An 18,507-nucleotide genomic window follows, 5' to 3' on the forward strand; every position below is an offset into this window, starting at 1 on the left:
AATTTGTTGGGGATATACACTACTTCATGCTAATTCCTCTCTGAGGTCACTTCATAAGATTGAAGTTATGCAAAACTCACTCAGTCTTTAAGAGAATTTTACACAGAGCCTTTGAGTACTCTGAATGTAGTATGGGAGAACTAAGAGGATGGTCACCAAGACATATTCGACTCTTCTTTAGATCTCAGTCTTTGCAACTTATTTACACACTGTACATGGGTCAATGTGCTACCTTGAAATTCTACCATGCATTGTGTATTGACATATCCTTTGGACTGACCCACCCATATCTCTCCTTTCAAATCCCTTACAGTGTTGGATGTTTATTATGTCCCTTCGTATAGGGAATGTTCTTCTAAATAATGTAACAGCGGGAATGAATAATGATCCACCAAATCTCCTCTTTGTGACCTCCGTCATAAAGCAATCCAAACTATGTTCCATGTTTAGCACTCATGACCAGCATTAAGAGGTTCAATTTAAATATACATTTCCTGTAATAGAGAGATAAAATATGGACCTGATGGACCTGCTTAAAAATCCGCCAAATGAACAATTGTGTTCTAAAGCGCATACATTTCTTAAATGCTTTTAAACCATATTTAAATTTAAGGGAGAACATGTTTAAATGGGCACCATTTATATTATGTATCATTGGTCGTGTTAATTATTGTGGTGATGCATTTATTCTAATGTCGAGTTGAAGACTGTAGACCTCAGGTGAGGCCAAAATGTTTAAAATAAACTAGACTAAACTATACATGAACAATTCATGGACCAAGTCACGAATAAAATTAGTAAATTTGCATCCACAGGAATGATGTCTGTAAATGTAATACTTTTTGTTATTCACCAATATTCCTAACAGCCCCCTGGAAAGCTGTGCCAAGCAAATACGTCCCTTACACTTCACTAGGGAAAACCCAAAATCATCGGACCTGGGTCAATACAGAAAAACAGGCGGTCACAGTGGATAGCCTAATATACTAACATCACAACACCCATATCATGAATTAGAGAACCACAAATTCAAGGGTTCACTTCTCTTTTTTATTGTTGCATTATTAATCATGCTTCGTAAATGAACATATAATAGGTGCTCCAGGTGAAAAAGTGCTCAAAGGAAGTGCTTGTTGTGAGGGTTTTCGGAAACGTGAAAGGGAAAGTGTATATACAATATTCACAGTGTCTTTTTTATAAAAGAGAAACCTGTCTGATTGCCAATGAGGCCGCAAAGAAATTACATGTACAATCAGTCATTAGATACAGTATCACAATTACTGTTATCCCAGTTGCTTAGCAATAAACAGGATTAAATTCACCATGTGATTTGATGGGGTCAAAACGTCGACTGTATTTCAATGCCTGTACTGTTTTTTGCTAAGCAACTGGGATAACAGTAATTGTGCTACTGTTTCTAACAACTGATTGTACATGTAATTTCTTTGCGGCCTCATTGGCAATCAGACAGGTTTCTCTTTTAAAAATAAGACACTGTGAATATTGTATATACACTTCCCCTTTCACGTTTCCGAAAACCTCCAAAACAAGCACTTCCTTTGAGCACTTTTTCACCCAGAGCACTTACGAAGCATGATTAATAATGCAACGATAACAAATAGAAGTGAACCCTTGAATTTGTGTATCTCTAAATCAGGATATGGGTGTTGTGATGTTTGTATATTAGGCTTTTCACTGTGACCGCCTGTTTTTCTGTAACAAAGCAAATATTTCCAGCAGTACCATTGGGGAACCGTGTACAGATTTTGCCATATCAGCAGGCCCACTCAAAAGAATGGAGACCCCAGAACAACTGTATTTGTTCCATGGAGAAACCATCCCATACACCCCTACCAAATGTAGGAGTCATATGATTGCCTTCCCATTCAGATAGTGGAGTAACTCCTGCTCATGGCTGGAGTAAAGCTCCAACCATTTCCTGAGTGGGAAATAGTTGGATCAGAGTTTGGGAATGACCACAAACACCCATGTTTTTCAGGGTGTTCCAAAAGATTTAGGGCAAATTATGCCTTGCAACACCCCTTTCCCATCCCTTGAATGGGATGAAAGAATACAGGTTTGCACATACTCATGACAGGGATGTCCACACTCATAAACCCAATTCTGCCAACCAGCGACCCCTTTGTATGTTCTTAGCATGCATAAAAATGTACATTTGGTTCTAAACCTGTGTTTTTATGAGAACATTTGCCACTGTGAATCAGACACTTGGGGTCGTATTACAGAAAGTGCCCAAGGGTGCAACATGAGTGCGTACCCACTTTGTGCACCTATGGGGCACTTTGAAATTACAGAAGGGGTTGCAGACGCTTGTACGCCACTTCTGTACTACTGATGGCACTGGCGCACATGTTATGCCAGCGCTATTGTTAGAGGGCATTCCCACATTTGCATTACAGCGTGGCCCCATGCAAATGAGGGAATCACTGACTCTGCCCATACACCGTATTACCGATGCGGGCACAGAGGCAAACGGCCTCGGGAGGCGCACTGAAAGTGTGCCACAAAAAGGTAGTGCACTCTCAGTGTGCCCCCCTGTAGGCAGCCCTATTGAGGAGTAAAAAGGGATCCCATGGATCACTCACACATCACCCTGCAGCAGGTGCAGCCACACACTGCACCTGCCTGCAAGGGGATCTCTACTCCTCCTTGAAAGCGCAGGCATGTTGCTGCTTGCAGTGTGAAACACAGAGCACCTTTTGTACAGCTGCTCCTTTTTTTACTTGTATGTGCTGTCTCCAGGGCAGCAAGAGTTCTGGGTTGCCCTGAGAGCAGCATATTCATCACAATAGGGCTCATTAGGTCTGTTTGCGCAAACTGGGAAAATATGTTCTTTCAGCAATACAGGCCTTGGTAGTTAACCACTGAATACTTTTTATACATAAATAATGGTAATAAAGTGACAATTTTAAAGACAACAAAATATAATCTAAAAGTCATCCTTCAGACAGAATGGAGGAGAAGATGACTCTTGTAACCAGCATTATTATTTCTGCTCTGGTCAACACAATTTCTTAACTTTTAATATTTTCTATTTCATAAATGTTGAGCAAAACTGGTGATTATTTTGCATGTTGAAAGGAGGTAGATGTGTCTACTGAATCATATATCAATGTTGGCATAGATGCCACAGGAGAATCTGAGACCTTCAAAGGAATAAGGGTCTTGCAGCTCCCCTCCCCCGAGCGCTGGGTACCACCACCTCCCCAGGGCTATAAATAAATTGACTAGGGAGGGGCCTTGTTGACCCCCGGGAACCACCACCTCCCCGGGGATAAGTTTTAATATGGAGCGGGGCTGCAAGGACCCCAGGGGCCCCTGGACCACCACCTCCTTGGGGCTTTATTTATTTATTTTTAAAAGGAAAGGGACAGCACAACCCCCTCCCCACCCCCTTGGGCCGTTCTAGGACAGGGGGATCGCTACCTCCCAGGGTGACCGGTGCAAACAGAACAAGGGGGCCCCCCCCCCCCTCCTGGAGCCATACATGTCCCTGGGACAGCTAACCCCTTCGGTCCGGTTTCAACTTTGTCCTAGGGTGCCCACCCCCGGGACATAGCTGTTTGCTTTTGCATGGTGGGAGCTTTAAAAGGTCTCTCGCCAAGCAAAAGCAAAAATTCTGACTCCAGCAGGCGGGAGCTGTCAAAGTGCTCCCACCCGCTGGAAGAGGTTTCATCTCTTTCCCTGCCAACAGATATGTGGGCTGGGAAAGAGATGAAACGATTGCTTCTGCACAGAAGGAGCTCCCTTTCCAGCAGCTACCTCTATGCAGCAGCAATGCCTACTCCAGCAGGAGATGGGAAGCTGGCTGGGACCACTGGAGTCTTGAGGATCCCTCCGCGGTCCTGTGGGAAAAAAGCAGAAAGAGGCAAAATAAAGGTCAGAAACAAGCAGAAAGTGGCAGAATAAAGGTGAGAAATGAGCAGAAAGAGGCAAAATAAAAATGAGAAATGAGCAGAAAGAGACAGAATAAAAATCAGCAACGAGCAGAAAGAATCAAATAAATTGAGAAACTTGCAGAAAGAGGCAGAATGAAGGTCCGAAATGAGTTGCCAAAGGCAAAATTTTGGTGAGAAAGAAGCAGACAGAGGCAAAATAAAGATGAGAAACAAGCAGAAAGAGGAAAAATAAAGGTCAGCAATGAGCAGAAAGAGGCAAAATAAAAGTGAGAGACAAGCAGAAAGAGGCAGAAAGAAGGTCTATGAACAGACAAGAGGCAAAATAAAGGTCCGAAATGAGCAGCAAGCGCAGAATAAAGGTCAGGAGCAAGCAGAAAGAGGCAAAATAATGGGCAGAAAGAGTCAAAATGGGGGCAGGAGCAAGGGGAGAAGAAGCAGAAAAACGAGCAGAGGAGGCACAAAACCAAAGGCGGCAGAGGGTAGCAGACTGCAGGCATGCGGAACAGGAGGACCATCACAGGGGAAGCTGACAAGAGGACCTGTTCCCGTGCTCCCTCCTACTTTTTTGACAGTGCACCCACTGACATATCCACTCATACACCTGCACACCCACTCATGCACTCACTAACAGATAGACTCAGACATTCATGCACCCACTCACAGATCCATTCAAGCCCTCATTCACCCACTCACAGACCCACTGAGACACTTAAGTTGTCATTCACAGACCCACTCAGAGACTAATCCATCCACTCACAGACCTTCAAATGCACTCATGCACCCACTCACAGACCTACTCATGCATCCAGTCACAGACTCATGCACTCACATACAGACTTACTCAGAGACTAAAACACCCACTCACAGACCCACTCATGTGCCCAGCCATGGACCCACTTAGACATTTACACACCCACTCACAGACCTACTCATTCACACACCCACTGACAGACCCACTCAGACACTCTAACACCCACTCGCAGAGACACTCATGCATTAACTCACACACTAACAAGGAGCAACTTGTCCCACAATCATTGGAGGCTTACGCAGAAGCGCTAGAATCTAGTTAACTCCCCACTAGTATGGGCGAGGCAATAGTAACTTTGCTCCTAAAACCGGGCAAGCCGGCTGATCATTGTGCCTTTCATAGGCCACTGTCCCACCTAAACCAGGATTATAAAATATTAGCTAAAGTACGGGCCACACGTATTTTGCTTATAATTGGGCAGATTATATCCCTCTTTCAGTCAGGATTTATGCCGAACAGGTCCACCTCGGTAAATTTACATACGCTCCTTGCCGTCATCAATCAGATCTACCCTGCGTTTCCTGCCGACGCGATATGATTGGATACTGAAAAAATATTTGATTCCCTAGAGTGGGGCTTCTTGCATGCAGCACTAACCAAACTAGGCTTCCCTCAATTTTCGGTCATTTGTCCGCCTTCTATATATTAGTCCAGTCGCACAGTTACGTATAAATGGAGTAATATCTAATAGATTCACGTTGCCAAGGGGCACCCGGCAAGGATGCCCCCTCTCGCCCCAGCTCTTTTTCATCGTAATGGACACGCTGGTGCGGCATCTGCAGGAGTGGCACCTGCAGCGGAGAATAGGATTTCATCAAGGTCCTTTACTTGCGTCATTATGCACAGACGACATCCTTTTGTTCGTCAGTGAGCCAGCTTTAAATCTTCCTCCTATTATGAGAGAGGTGGTGCTTTTTGGCGTCTTCTCTGGCATGGTCATTATTTGGAAAAACTCCCAAACATTCCCTCTGACAGATGCCACCGCACCATTCACGCTGGAATTCCCGCTGTGCTGGTGCGACGATCTCATGGCCTATGATGTACTGCGGCTAAATTATGGTCCGGCCATTGATCGTCTTTCAGAACAGATAGATCGCTGGATTACAGTGCCCTTATCGATAGTGGGAAGCATCGCTGTCATTAGGATGGTTGTGCAGCCCATGTTTTTATACCTATTTTTGAATATACCTATCCCACTCACAGTTACCTTCTTTAAAACCCTTAGAGTGATGCTGACCCGGCTGATTTGGGCTGGGGGCAGGCTTGGGTGGGCTGGAAAACTCTCATACAACCCTTCGAGAGAGGGGGGTTTGGTGTACCCAACTTCTACCTGTACTACCTAGTGACACAGGTGCATTATGCTTACTTTTGGTACCATACAGACGGATGCCTATAGTGCCAAAGGCCTGAGCACACGCATGCCCGCCCTTACCCTCTTTCCACTATTCTTCCGCTTGGGCTTAGAAGAACGCCAGCTGAGATACATACCTTACAAACCATGGGTTGGGTGTGGGAGCGCTTGCGCAGATACCTGGGGGCTAAGTGCTTGTATTCACCACATTTGCGGATTCTCAATAATCCCTGAAACGCTGACGCATCGGGCACTTACCCTCTGTCAAATATAAAAGATGGGTGGCATGTTCAGGGATGGTCAATTAAGTACTTTGGCAGACTTGACAGCGAATCGGGATGTATACATGCTGGACAGTTTTCTTGTGCATAGAACATGAATGGCACTGGTCACTGTGCTGCACCCTGAGACAGAGGAGCTTACAGACCTCTCCCTACTAACAACAATTATTACCGTGCCCAATGGCATGCATTTAGTTTCTAGGCTACACCAACAGGTGCAGGCGCTCCGACCAATGATGGGTGGTGGAGCACGCGCGGTATGGAGAGAAACCTAGCGCAGCCTATGACTGAGACGATGTGGGCCTACTGTTATGAACAGACACGCCTACTGTCTAATAATTATAAACACAAACTTCTGCACTTTAAATACCTACACAGAATCTATGTCACCCCTGTGCTGCTTGCAAAGATGGACTGTACGAAGTCGGGTGGCTGCCAGAGATGTGCGAAGGCACATGCTGATTTCATTCATTTGACATGGAATTGCCCTACGCTGCTGGCCTATTGGGAGGCAGTGTTTGGGTATCTTGAACCAATGGTTGAAGTTGAGCTCCTGCACACACCCTTGCTGGCCCTGCTGCTCCATTTGAGCAGGGGAATAAGATGCTTCACCGCAATTGTGCTAATCCTGGCTAAAAGACAGGTGTCCCTGAACTGGGGTGGCACGGCGACGCCTCAAGGTGGGGCATGGCTCAGGGATATGAAGTACTGTGATATGACTGGCGATGTATATTCGTCCCTACTTCCACCTGCCTCCCACCCTAAAAATGTCTGGCAGACACTCCGCTCCCACCTGTTATCACATCCGGAACTCACTGACTGAAATGTATCAAATAATGCTGTGATTGTTGGATTAGCTGTCCGGTCCTAGGGATCGGAAATGACAAAATATTTCTGCTACATGAGCCGGTTTTGTTGTTTCATTGTTAATGATCACTGAACTATCAATGCTATATGTGGTCAAATGTTTTTGTCATTTTCCGCCAATGAGTGGTTTGGGTGATACCCATTACGATAATGGTGTATTTTCTTTTTTCCTTTGTACAATTCCTTAAAAAATGCAATAAAAACAAGTTTACAAAAAAATGCACTCACTCACACACTCACTCTCAAAGGTTAGTGGCTACATTTAGAAAACAAGATTAAAAAAACCTTGGCAATTCACTGAAAAAAATCAAAGGTTACAGGGACGTTATAGAGAGGCTCAGATTTCACTAGTACAAAATCAGTGAAATTCAGCAGTTATATCCCCACAATACACTGCTTATGACCTCACATATTACATCACTAATGATATGGTCAGTGACATCACTCTCAAATGCCATCATTGATGACATCATCCACAGAAGCACTCACACCCCTGTACAACCTCTCATACAGCCAATAAACACATCCACACAACAATTCACCTACCCATTCACAGACCCATGAAAGTACTTTCACAAAAACTCACTAACCCACAGAGCCACTCACTCATTCACACAGACAGCCACTGACACACCCACTCAATCAAACAGCTACTCATTCAATCAGTCACTTACCCATACAGCCACTCGCACAGCCACACAGTCACCCATATATCCACTCACACACCCACTTACTCATAAAATCTCTCAACACAACTGCTCACTCACCCATGCAAGCCCTCACACAACCACTTACATACCCATTCACACATCCATACAAGCACTCTCACATTAATTCACTCTCCCATACAGCTACTTACACACCCATTCACTCACACATACAGCCATTCATAACATAACGTGTATTTGTAAAGCGCACATTGGCATCTTGGCGCTGAATAACAGATGTTTACTGTTACTCAACTCAACGGAACTCATTTTATCGACCTCAGAAAGGATGAAAGGCTGAGTGGACCCGCTGGGATTTTAACCTGTGACCAAGAGGTCGAAAACACAGGACCCTGCAATAGATGTATTAATACCTACCCCTACAGCCACTCGCCCATAGAGCCACTCACACACCTGCTCACCAATACAGCCACTCAAACAGCCACTCACTCACCCACACAGCTACTCACACACCCACGTATACACCCATACAGCCACTCACACACCTACACAATCACTCACACATTGATACACAGAGTCACTCACATAATATATGTTAGAAGTAGTATCACTCAATAGTGCACCTAGTATACTAATCTAACTTTTGCAGTAGATTATTATACATCGTTCACACTCAAACACTTAGAAAACACTTACAGATGTAATGAGTGATGCCATTTGAGATGTCATGAGTGATGTCACTGACCATGCCATGAGTGATGCAATATGTGAGAACATAAGCAGTGCATTGTGAGGGCAAAAGTTACAGTTAGCTCAGCTAACTGTAACGGCTGAATTTCAGTGGTTTTGTACGAGTGAAATCTGAGCCTAGCTATAACGTCCCTGTAAACTTTGTTTTTTTCATTGAAATATATATATATATATATATATATATATATATATATATATATATATATTTTGGGTTTTAGGGGAATTACTGGAGTGGAGTGCATCCAGTTCACCGGTGGTGCAGGAGAAGCGATACCAGACACGCCTCGCTAAATATAAAAACCTCCATCTCTCCTTCTAGAAAATGCTTGCACTCACATCTCTGGGATAAAGTAATTTATTACAGAGACAGCACTTGCATAAACTGGAACGCCTTTCGGCTGTTAACAAAGCCTTTGTCAACTTTGGTTTTGTTGGAAGCGCGTGCTGTCTCTGTAATAAATGACATTATCCCAGAGATTTGAGTGTGGGATATATATATATATATCCCACACTCGAATCTCTGGGATAATGTCATTTATTACAGAGACAGCACTTGCAAAAGGGTGTATATATATAACAGTACCATCCATTTACATAACATCCACAGTATGCCTTATACAGGATTTAAACTATAAAACACAGGGGAAAAAAGGATCCATGATGATTGCAAATAAGGAAATGGAAGCATGAGTATCCGGGGGAAGAGGGCATTAAATGGCCTTTGTTAGGGGTAGAGTAGAAAGGTACTCTTAACAAACAAGTCCATTATTTACTCCATAGTTGGCAAACGTCAGTCTTGGTTGAGATTCCAGCTACACCCTTTGGGTTAAAATATTACAAGGTATTTGCTGATGTCTTTCAGGGCTGGTTTTCCCAATTCTGGGTGGAATAACTTGTAATGCTGTGTAACGAGTGGATGCTTTTTATGAGAAAGTTAATTTAGCTTTACAGGAGAGTAGATATACAGAGCCAACTCGGTGCAGCCAGAAGCACAGCATCACCAAACAACCATCACAGAATGTAAATAATCAAACATGCAGTAGAAATTCTACCAAAGAATATACACACGAATGCTCAATGCCCAGGAAATACCCTTTGTCGGGTAAAATATGAAAGTACTACATAATATCTACCTTTTACAATAGAAAACACTACATACACTATATAGCCCTTAAACTAAACATAACCAAGCTAAGAGAAACATCAAAACACCCAAACCTGAACAAAACCTGTAGCAATGCCCTTCTCGATGTGTGATGTTTTCATGCAAACTCACCCTGCTGCCTCACGAGCATCTTCTATCACTTTAACCTCCTGGCTTATAGTCCACCAGGGCCTTCACTATCACCACATTCCCACACACTTTCTCAACCCTTGCTGGTTAACCAAACTCACTCTTTCTGACCTGATAAGGCTTTTTGATCCTGACTAGATTACTCCTGAGAGAGGTGACCCTTCTCACCCCCTCTTGTAATCAAACTGGTCTTTCTCCACTCCCAAGAACAATGTTATTCAAATCTTACAAAGAAAATCCTCGTTTCAACCTCTTTGACATCCACCCAGGGGAATCGTTCAACAAAGCTAGTCTTCCGCTTGGGAGTTGAAAAGAAGAAACTTTGTTAAAAGAGTGGGGAGTGGTCCGATGGGGCCACAACATGGTTGCACATTACAATCATTCCTTCTTGTCCACTGGAAACATTCATTCATGACCCTGTTCATATGCTCCACTTGATCTGGTGGATGGTACTGAATACTCTTCAAAATTACTCCAAGAAAGAAACCATTTTGCTACTGACAAACTGACATCCTTTGTCTAAAACCAAAAACTCTGGGAACCCGTTCCTCATAAATGCATCTTTGAGAAGTTCAATGACTTCTACGGATGTGATGTCAGAATAATACCTTACTTCTGGCATTTGCTGTACTAGTCCATCATGTCGAGGGCAAAGCAATACTGTGATGAGAGTATGCTAAAAGAACCAATGAGGTCTACTCCAACCCTGTTCCAAAGTCCAACAGGTAGGTCTATAGGCTGTAACAGTTGCATACTGACCTTAAATGACTTGTACCTTAAACTGCAACACATACACCCCTCGACACACTCCTCTATATCCCTTGTCCACACTATGCCTCCAAAAGACAGCTTGCACTTTGTGAATCATTGCTCTTCCCAAATTTCTTTAACGAGCACAGCCTCAATTTCTCAAGTGATACAGACCTATCTCCTTGCATAAGGATACCATCTTTGACAGTTCCCCATTTACACTGAAAAAAAGGGTGAAAACTGACATGTAAGTATCTTTCCTTGGCTGGGGTCATGTCTTACTTCCTTCAGGTACACTGCTACCACTAAGCAATCTGGCACATCACCACAATGATAATCTTGATCCTCTTCTGAGAGCAATCTACATAGTTAAACGTGGCCCACAGAATGTGGACAATAATGAATTGGTACTGGAGTAACTTATAGGTTAGGCGAGCAATTCAGGCAGTTGGACCCTGTACTTTGCCTCCACTCAAAATGTAAATGAGCAGTCAACATGTGAATTTCCTTCCCCATAAAGAACACCAAAACATTTCAATGGCCTAATAGCATGCCAAGAGCTCTTTTTTTAGTACAGAATAATGTAATTCTGCATCCCCTAGAACATGCGACACAAAGCTTACCAACGCATTGTTGTCTCCCATTCCATTAGTGAGTACAGTCCCCAGACTATAACTGCTAGTATCTACAGTGATAATTCAGTGCAATGCTGGGTCATACAGTTTCAAAGGTTTTGCATTCATCATATCCCTCTTCACTCAATCGAACACTCTCAGGCAATCCTTTCTCCCTTCTTGCAGAGCACTCTGCCCTAATATCCCTTGAGATGCATAATTTGGTACAAACCATGAGCAGAACTCGCACAACCCCAAAAAAGTTTAAATTCTTGATTATCTTGCGACAGAAAACTATCTCTTAATGCCTTAATTAAACTAGGTATTAGATTCACCTTTGCCTTAGAAACAATGTGACCTAGGTACTCAACTTGTTTCAAGAATTCAAATTTTTCTCTTTTTTACAACTATCCCAGGTTTCTGAATAATGTCAAACCCTTGTATAAATTCTCATGTTCACCTCCTTTCAGGGCATATATCAAATGGTCTTGAAATAACACTCTGTATATATTCTATAAATACAGAGGCTGCAATATACAAGCCCAGATGCAATCAGCAGAAATGGAAAGGGCCAAAAAGGTGAGAAGGCGGAAGTAAAATGTCTTGATTCCGCATCCAGCCAAGTGCAGCCAGGACCACAGCTTCACCAAACAGCCATCACAGTGTTAAGAATCACATTTGCTGTAGAAATTGTACTACAGAAAATACACAACTAAGGTCCGGGCCCAGGACAGCTGGGGTGAAACCATTGGGGAGTAAAATAGGGAGAGACTATAAACGCACATTTTGTGGTACTGGAATACCACAGATTCACGCTCCCGGAACCCCCACACTAAATAACAAGGAAAATATAATGGGGTCCTAAGAGTGCAGCAGAAAGTGTTTGTTGACTGAATTGTGCTAAATGAAGCCTGCATCAAAGTGGTTTCTCAGACGGAGGCCTGTAATGCTAGATCATTGCAGAAAATTCCTTATGCTGTGGTTTACTTCTAAAACTGTGCCTTTTAAAGTAAACCTTACATACACTTTTCTGGGAATCAACCTATTTTGAAGTTCAGTATCATTAATATAAAACTATATAAATAAAAACAACACGTTGAAGTGTGTGCTGCTTGTGAATTTTGTTCACAGGAAAGACTAACCTGTGGGGGCTGGTATTATGGAACAATTCTCCTTGTTACAGGTCTCCATTGGTGAAGTCAGGAACGTGGTTGTAACTTCAGCATTGTCTGTCAGGAGGTACACATTGAAACAGAGTAGTGTCAAATGAGTGAAACTACACATCGGACAGAATCAGTATTTATTATTTAAAAAACCACCGACAAGCAAAGAAACACGTTCGATGCCGTTGCAGCATTGCAAACAACACATTAAGGGTGCAAACCAGTGCTTTAAATGAGCAGGTACTACCCAGTACTCAGTACCTGCACTTCTTTAATTTCAAAGACAGCATCTGCACTTCTCATCACTACTCAAAATACTTAACGGGTAAGTATTGGCACTTCTCAGGAGAAACAGGCTCTCTAAAAAGTGAGTACCTGCACTTCTATGTTTCCATTTAAACCACTGGTGGAAACTATGTAATATAAAGGCCAAAAATGTGGATTCAGTGGTAAGTGAGGTGGTAGTTTGCAAATAAGGCTAATTTTTTGAAGCAAGAAGCACAAGATACTACTTGTGTAACAACATATCAGTAAGAGACATTAGTGAGTGACAGATTCCTTACCTTAGAATATCCCCAGGCGTCAGACTGGATCCGGAAGGTTTTCTGTAGCAGTACCCCTGCGCGTCAGCAGGTGGCGTTGTGCGGCCCCGCGTCCGTCACTGGCGTCGTAAGCGCCGAGATTACATCACGGAGACTACTTAGGTGCCACCCATGCATGCTGACCTCAGTTCTGTACACGACTTTCCACGCCAGAAACGCAGAGCCATGCAAGAAACTGACCACTGGTGCCATGAAACTAGGGCCCCACAAAGAGGGGATGACCTTAACCCTAGAAATCAGTTCGCAGAACAGGGAGGATGGGTGGGGCGGTAAGGAATCTATCACTAACTTATGTCTCTTACAGATATATCGTTACACAAGTAGTAACTTGTGCAACTGAAAGAGACACGTTTGTGATAGAATAGATACCCCAGCAATACCAAGCCCGGTGGTGGGTCTGCGAAAGGATTACACCAGAAAGTCACGGAGAACAGAACGGCCAAAGAAGCCGTCTCTTCCGGACCGGATTGTCAAGGCAGTAGTGCTTGTTAAACGTGTGCAGTGAGGCCCACTTAGCTGCCTGACAAATGTCCTGCAAGGGGACATTGCGTCCCAAGGCAGTAGTGGCTGCAGTTGCCCTGGTCGAATGGGCATGCAGCCCCACAGGAGGCTCCTTCTTAGCCAAGGAGTAACATGCTTTGATGCACAGAACGAACCACCGCGAGATTGTCCGTTTGTGCACAGGCCGACCTTTTTGGAGCCCACGTTGCCAACAAAGAGCTGGTCATCCACCCGGAACTGCTGCGTACGCTTCAGATAGAATGCGGCCATTACAAAAATGGGGTAACCCAATAGTGGTCTCGGACCTGGGTACAGTGCATTACAAAAAACAATGGTCCTAGACATCCATTTGAAAATTGACACACATCAAGTATCCTACTAGCGTATTCGGTAGATAATTTCATGAGCATCAGCAAAACGATTTATCAGCTCATAGTACTTAATACATTATTTAAGGATAAAAGAAGAAGTGCAATAGCCATGGTCTTCTTCACCAAGCGTTTTATTCTCATATCATGTGGCGAGTAATCAATAAATTGACTGTATAATATTAAGAGGAAAGGTAGGTTGCTCCCGGGGGAATGTGCAAAGGATAAAGTGCTCTGGTGTAGAGGTAGTGAAAAGGAATTTCAAGGCAGTGACATAAAAGAAAATTATAAACATTCAAAAGTTGGACTGGTTATGATTCACCGGTCTTCCTGGCCACGTTACAGTAAACAACCTTCTTTCTATACAATTTTAGTTTACACAGAAACGTATTTTTATGTGGCACGTTGGGGGTGGGCTTGTGGTCCAGGCTACTTAAGGGGGCGTCTACGTTTTGACCCATCTTATGGCCAAGAGGGTAGTTTGAACCTCGGCCTTACGGGTCTTCTTCAGGACAGACTGAGGAAACATGAATAGATATGGGGCCCTGTCACATACCCGCAGAGACTCGCGGGATGTCGATTCCTTTTCAATCTAAGGATTCTAGATGGAGGTGATCATCATAAGTTGGAAGACCGTGTAAGCAATTCCGTGGGTAATTGCACATGCAAGCAAGGATTGCCGAAACGTCAAATAGGCCAAGCCGGTCTGTGTATCCTGGATTACGAGTGCTTGGCGGAGGCGGTCATCATGGTTAAGAGACCGTGGTGCACTTCCATCGGTGAATGCAACAGTAGGCAATGGATGCCAAAACTTCAAGTCGGCCAAGCGGGCCAAGCCGGCGTCCGTATTCCGCCCTGTTCGGCTGGATACAGATATATCGTTATACAAGTAGTAACTTGTGCATCTGACAGAGACACATTAGTGATAGATTCCTTACCTTAGAATAGATACCCCAGCAATACCAACCCCGGTGGTGGGTCTGCGAAAGGATTACACCAGAAAGTCACAGAAAACAGAACGGCCAAAGAAGCCGTCTCTCCGGACCTGACTGTCAAGGCAGTAATGCTTGGTAAACGTGTGCAGGGAGACCCACGTAGCTGCCTGACAAATGTCCTGCAAGAGGACACCGCGTCCCATGACAGTAGTGGCTGCAGTTGCCCTGGTCGAATGAGCATGCAGCCCCACAGGAGGCTCCTTCTTAGCCAAGGAGTAACATCCTTTGATGCACAGAACGACCCACCGCGAGATGGTCTGTTTGTGCACAGCCTGACCTTTTTTGGTGCCCACGTAGCCAACAAAGAGCTGGTCATCCACCCAGAACTGCTGCGTAAGCTTCAGATAGAATGCGAGCGCACGTTTTGAGGCCAGACGGTGGAGCCTCTCCTCCTCTCTTGAAGGATGCAGAAAGAAGGTGGGCAAAGTGAAGGTCTGCCCGATGTGGAAGAGCGTGACCACCTTTGACAAAAAAGGACGGGTCCGTCACACCACCTTGTCCGGATGAACAGAAAGGACAGGAGGTTTGGAAGAAAGAGCCTGGAGCTCACTCATTCTTCTGGCAGAGGTGATAGCTACCAGGAAAGCCATCTTGAGAGTAAGAAGACGCAAAGGACAGTTATGAAGGGGCTCAAAGGGTGCGCACATCAGATATGTCAAGACAAGGTTTAAGTCCCACTGAGGCATTATGAACGGCACAGGAGGAAACGTGTGCATAATGCCTTTCAGCAAACGGTTTCCAACATCGGGGCTGATCTGGAAGCCGTAAAAAGGCAGAGTAGCCGAAAGATAACCTTTGATAGTGTCCAGAGCAGAGCCCTGCTGGGCAAAAGAAAGAAGGAACAGAAGGACTTCAGAAAGAGGGGCAGAAAGGGGATCCACAGCCTTCGCTGTGCACCATGCCACAAACTTGTTCCACCTGCAGGCGTATACCGTTTTAGAGGAGGGACACCTGGCTGCCAGAATGACATCATAGATTTCAGGAGGATGATCGAAAGCTGTCAACTGTCGCCGCTCAATCTCCACACATGGAGGTGGAGGCTGGACAGGCTCGGGTGGAAGACCGTCCCCTGTTGCTGCGACAGAAGATCCTCCCGAAGAGGCAGACGGATCGGGGGATCGTCCGCCATGCTGAGTAGCTCGGGATACCAGTATCTTCGTGCCCAATCCGGAGCCACAAGGATGCCTTGGGTCCGGTCGCGCTGAATCTTCCTCAGCACTCTGGGCAGAAGTGGTATAGGCAGAAAGGCGTACAATAGACCGCAACTCCACTTGCGACGAAAAGTGTCGCCGAACGAGCACCGCCTTGGAAATTCCAATGCGCAGAACTGATGACATTGCGCGTTCTCATCGGTGGCGAATAGATCTAACCAAGGCTCTCCCCACTGCTGAAAGAGACCTTGCACCACGTCCGAGTTCAGACGCCATTCGTGATCCACCAAGCACCGGCAGCTGAGTTCGTCCGCCCTGGCGTTCAGAGAACCTGCCAGGTGTTGAACCACCAAGGTAATGCCCTGATGTTCCAGCCATGTCCAGAGGCGCAGAGCCTCCTGACATAGGGTCCAGGACCCCACCCCGCCCTGTTTGTTGCAATACTACATGGCGGTGGTGTTGTCCGTGAATACCTGCACCACACTTCCCCAGACAGAGGGAAGGAATGCTTTCAGTGCAAGTCGGATCGCCCGAAGCTTCAACAGATTGATATGGAGCCGGTACTCCGCCAGAGACCAGAAGCCTCTGATCTTCGCCTCTCCCAAGTGACCTCCTCATCCCAGGAGGGACGCATCCGTCACCATTGTGTGCTCCGGTTGGGGAAGGGAGAGGGATCTGTCATTGACCCAATCGCAATTCGTGAGCGACCACTGCAACGGCTGTGCAGTGCCCTCCGAAATCTGGACATGATCGAACAGGTTGCCCTGATGTTGCAGCCACTGGAACTTCAGGTCCCACTGCAGAGCCCACATATGCCATCTGGCATGTGTCACCAGCAGGATGCAGGAGGCCATCAGGCCCAGAAGCCAGAGGGTCATCCTGACTGAAACCCGGGACAGAGGCTGAAAGATCGGAATCATAGCCTGAATATCCCGGACTCGCTGCTCGGGAGGATAAACCCGAAACAACGTCGAATCCAGAACCGCTCCAATGAAGGGGAGCTTCTGAGAGGGACTCAGGTGCGACTTCGGCACGTTGATGGAGAACCCCAGCAAATGCAGGAGGTCGGCCGTAGTCTGGAGATTGTTGACGACTGCCTGGGGCGAGCCCGCCTTCAACAACCAGTCATCAAAGTAGGGGAGGACTGATGCCCCTGACCTGCGCAGATGAGCTGCGACCACCGCCATCACTTTCGTAAACACCAGAGGGGCGCAGGTAAGGCCGAAGGGGAGCACAGCAAACTGAAAATGCTCCGGGCCTACTGTGAACCGCAGGTAACGTCGGTGGGCCGGCAGGACGGGGATGTGAAAATATGCGTCCTGCAAGTCCAATGCTACAATCCAGTCTACAGGGTCGAGGGCAGCCAGGACCTGAGCCAGAGTCAGCATTTTTAACTTCTCCTTCCGGAGGAAGCGATTGATGTTCCGGAGGTCCAAGATGGGGTGCAGGCCCCCCTTGTCCTTCTTGGGGACCAGAAAGTAGTGGGAATAACAACCACTCCCCACTTCCGGCCCAGGAACGCACTCGATGGCCCCCTTGGCCAAGAAGGCCATGACTTCCTGCTAGAGAAGTGTTCCCCCGACATGCGGTGGTACCGAGGTGGCATGGCAGGAGGGGAGGACTGAAAGGGAAGGGAGTAACCCTTGCGGATGATCTGCAACACCCACTTGTCCGATGTGATAGCGAGCCAGTGGGGGAGGTGATGGCGAATCCTGCCACCCACTGGCGTGGGGTGCTCCGCAGAGCTCGGATTAGGAAGGTTTGGAGGTAGAAACAGCGGGGGAGGATTCCCAGACCCACCCCTGTGGAAGTAGCGTCCGCGCTGAGGCTCGTTCTGCACAGGCTTGCTGAAGGAACGTGCCTGGGCGCCCCTGCCTTGGCCAGAAAAGGAACGAAAACCAGGAGTGGCTGGGCTCTTTGTGGAAAGACCCAAGGACTTGGCCGTGGCCCGCAAGTCCTTAAAATGCTCCAGTGCACTGTCGGCCTTATTGCCAAACAGGTGACTGCCATCAAAGGGCATATCCATGAGCGAGCTCTGGACATCGGGTGAGAACCCAGTAGATCACAACCAGGCGTGGCGACGCAGCGCCACAGTCGTAGAAATCGCCCTGCCCAATGAGTCAGCGGTGTCCAAACCACACCGAATGGCGAACTTAGCCGCATCCTTACACTCAGCAACCGCCTGGAAAAGAACAGCCTGGACCTCCTCAGGACACTGAGGCAACACCTGAGCAACGGTATCCCACACCGCGTGACAATAGCGGCCCAATAAGCAGGCGGTGTTCACCGACCGCAGCACCAAGCTGGCTGAAGAGAACAACCGCTTACCGAACTGTTCCAGCTTCTTAGAGTCCTTATCTGGCGGAGCCGTGGGAAAAGCACTCTGCGACGTTGAGGCTTGGATGACCAGACTCTCCGGTG

General features: G+C 46.1%; 1 protein-coding gene across 4 annotated transcripts in view; it reads right to left on the reverse strand.

Annotated features, from left to right (window-relative positions):
* The window catches only part of ITPR2 (inositol 1,4,5-trisphosphate receptor type 2), a 1,506,646-nt gene that overhangs the window by 135,879 nt on the left and 1,352,260 nt on the right, over positions 1 to 18,507 (reverse strand). For 2 of the 4 annotated variants that reach the window (XM_085652785.1, XM_085652784.1), the window contains one exon: positions 12,449 to 12,535. The exons of the other annotated variants lie outside the window; for them this stretch is intronic. In XM_085652785.1, the coding sequence (XP_085508911.1) occupies positions 12,449 to 12,535 (87 nt within the window). The remainder of the gene's footprint in view (positions 1 to 12,448; positions 12,536 to 18,507) is intronic. 4 annotated transcript variants of the gene reach the window in all.

Source organism: Triturus cristatus, chromosome 4_1 (assembly GCF_964204655.1).
Source record: "Triturus cristatus chromosome 4_1, aTriCri1.1, whole genome shotgun sequence".
Classification (NCBI taxonomy): Eukaryota; Metazoa; Chordata; class Amphibia; order Caudata; family Salamandridae; genus Triturus; species Triturus cristatus.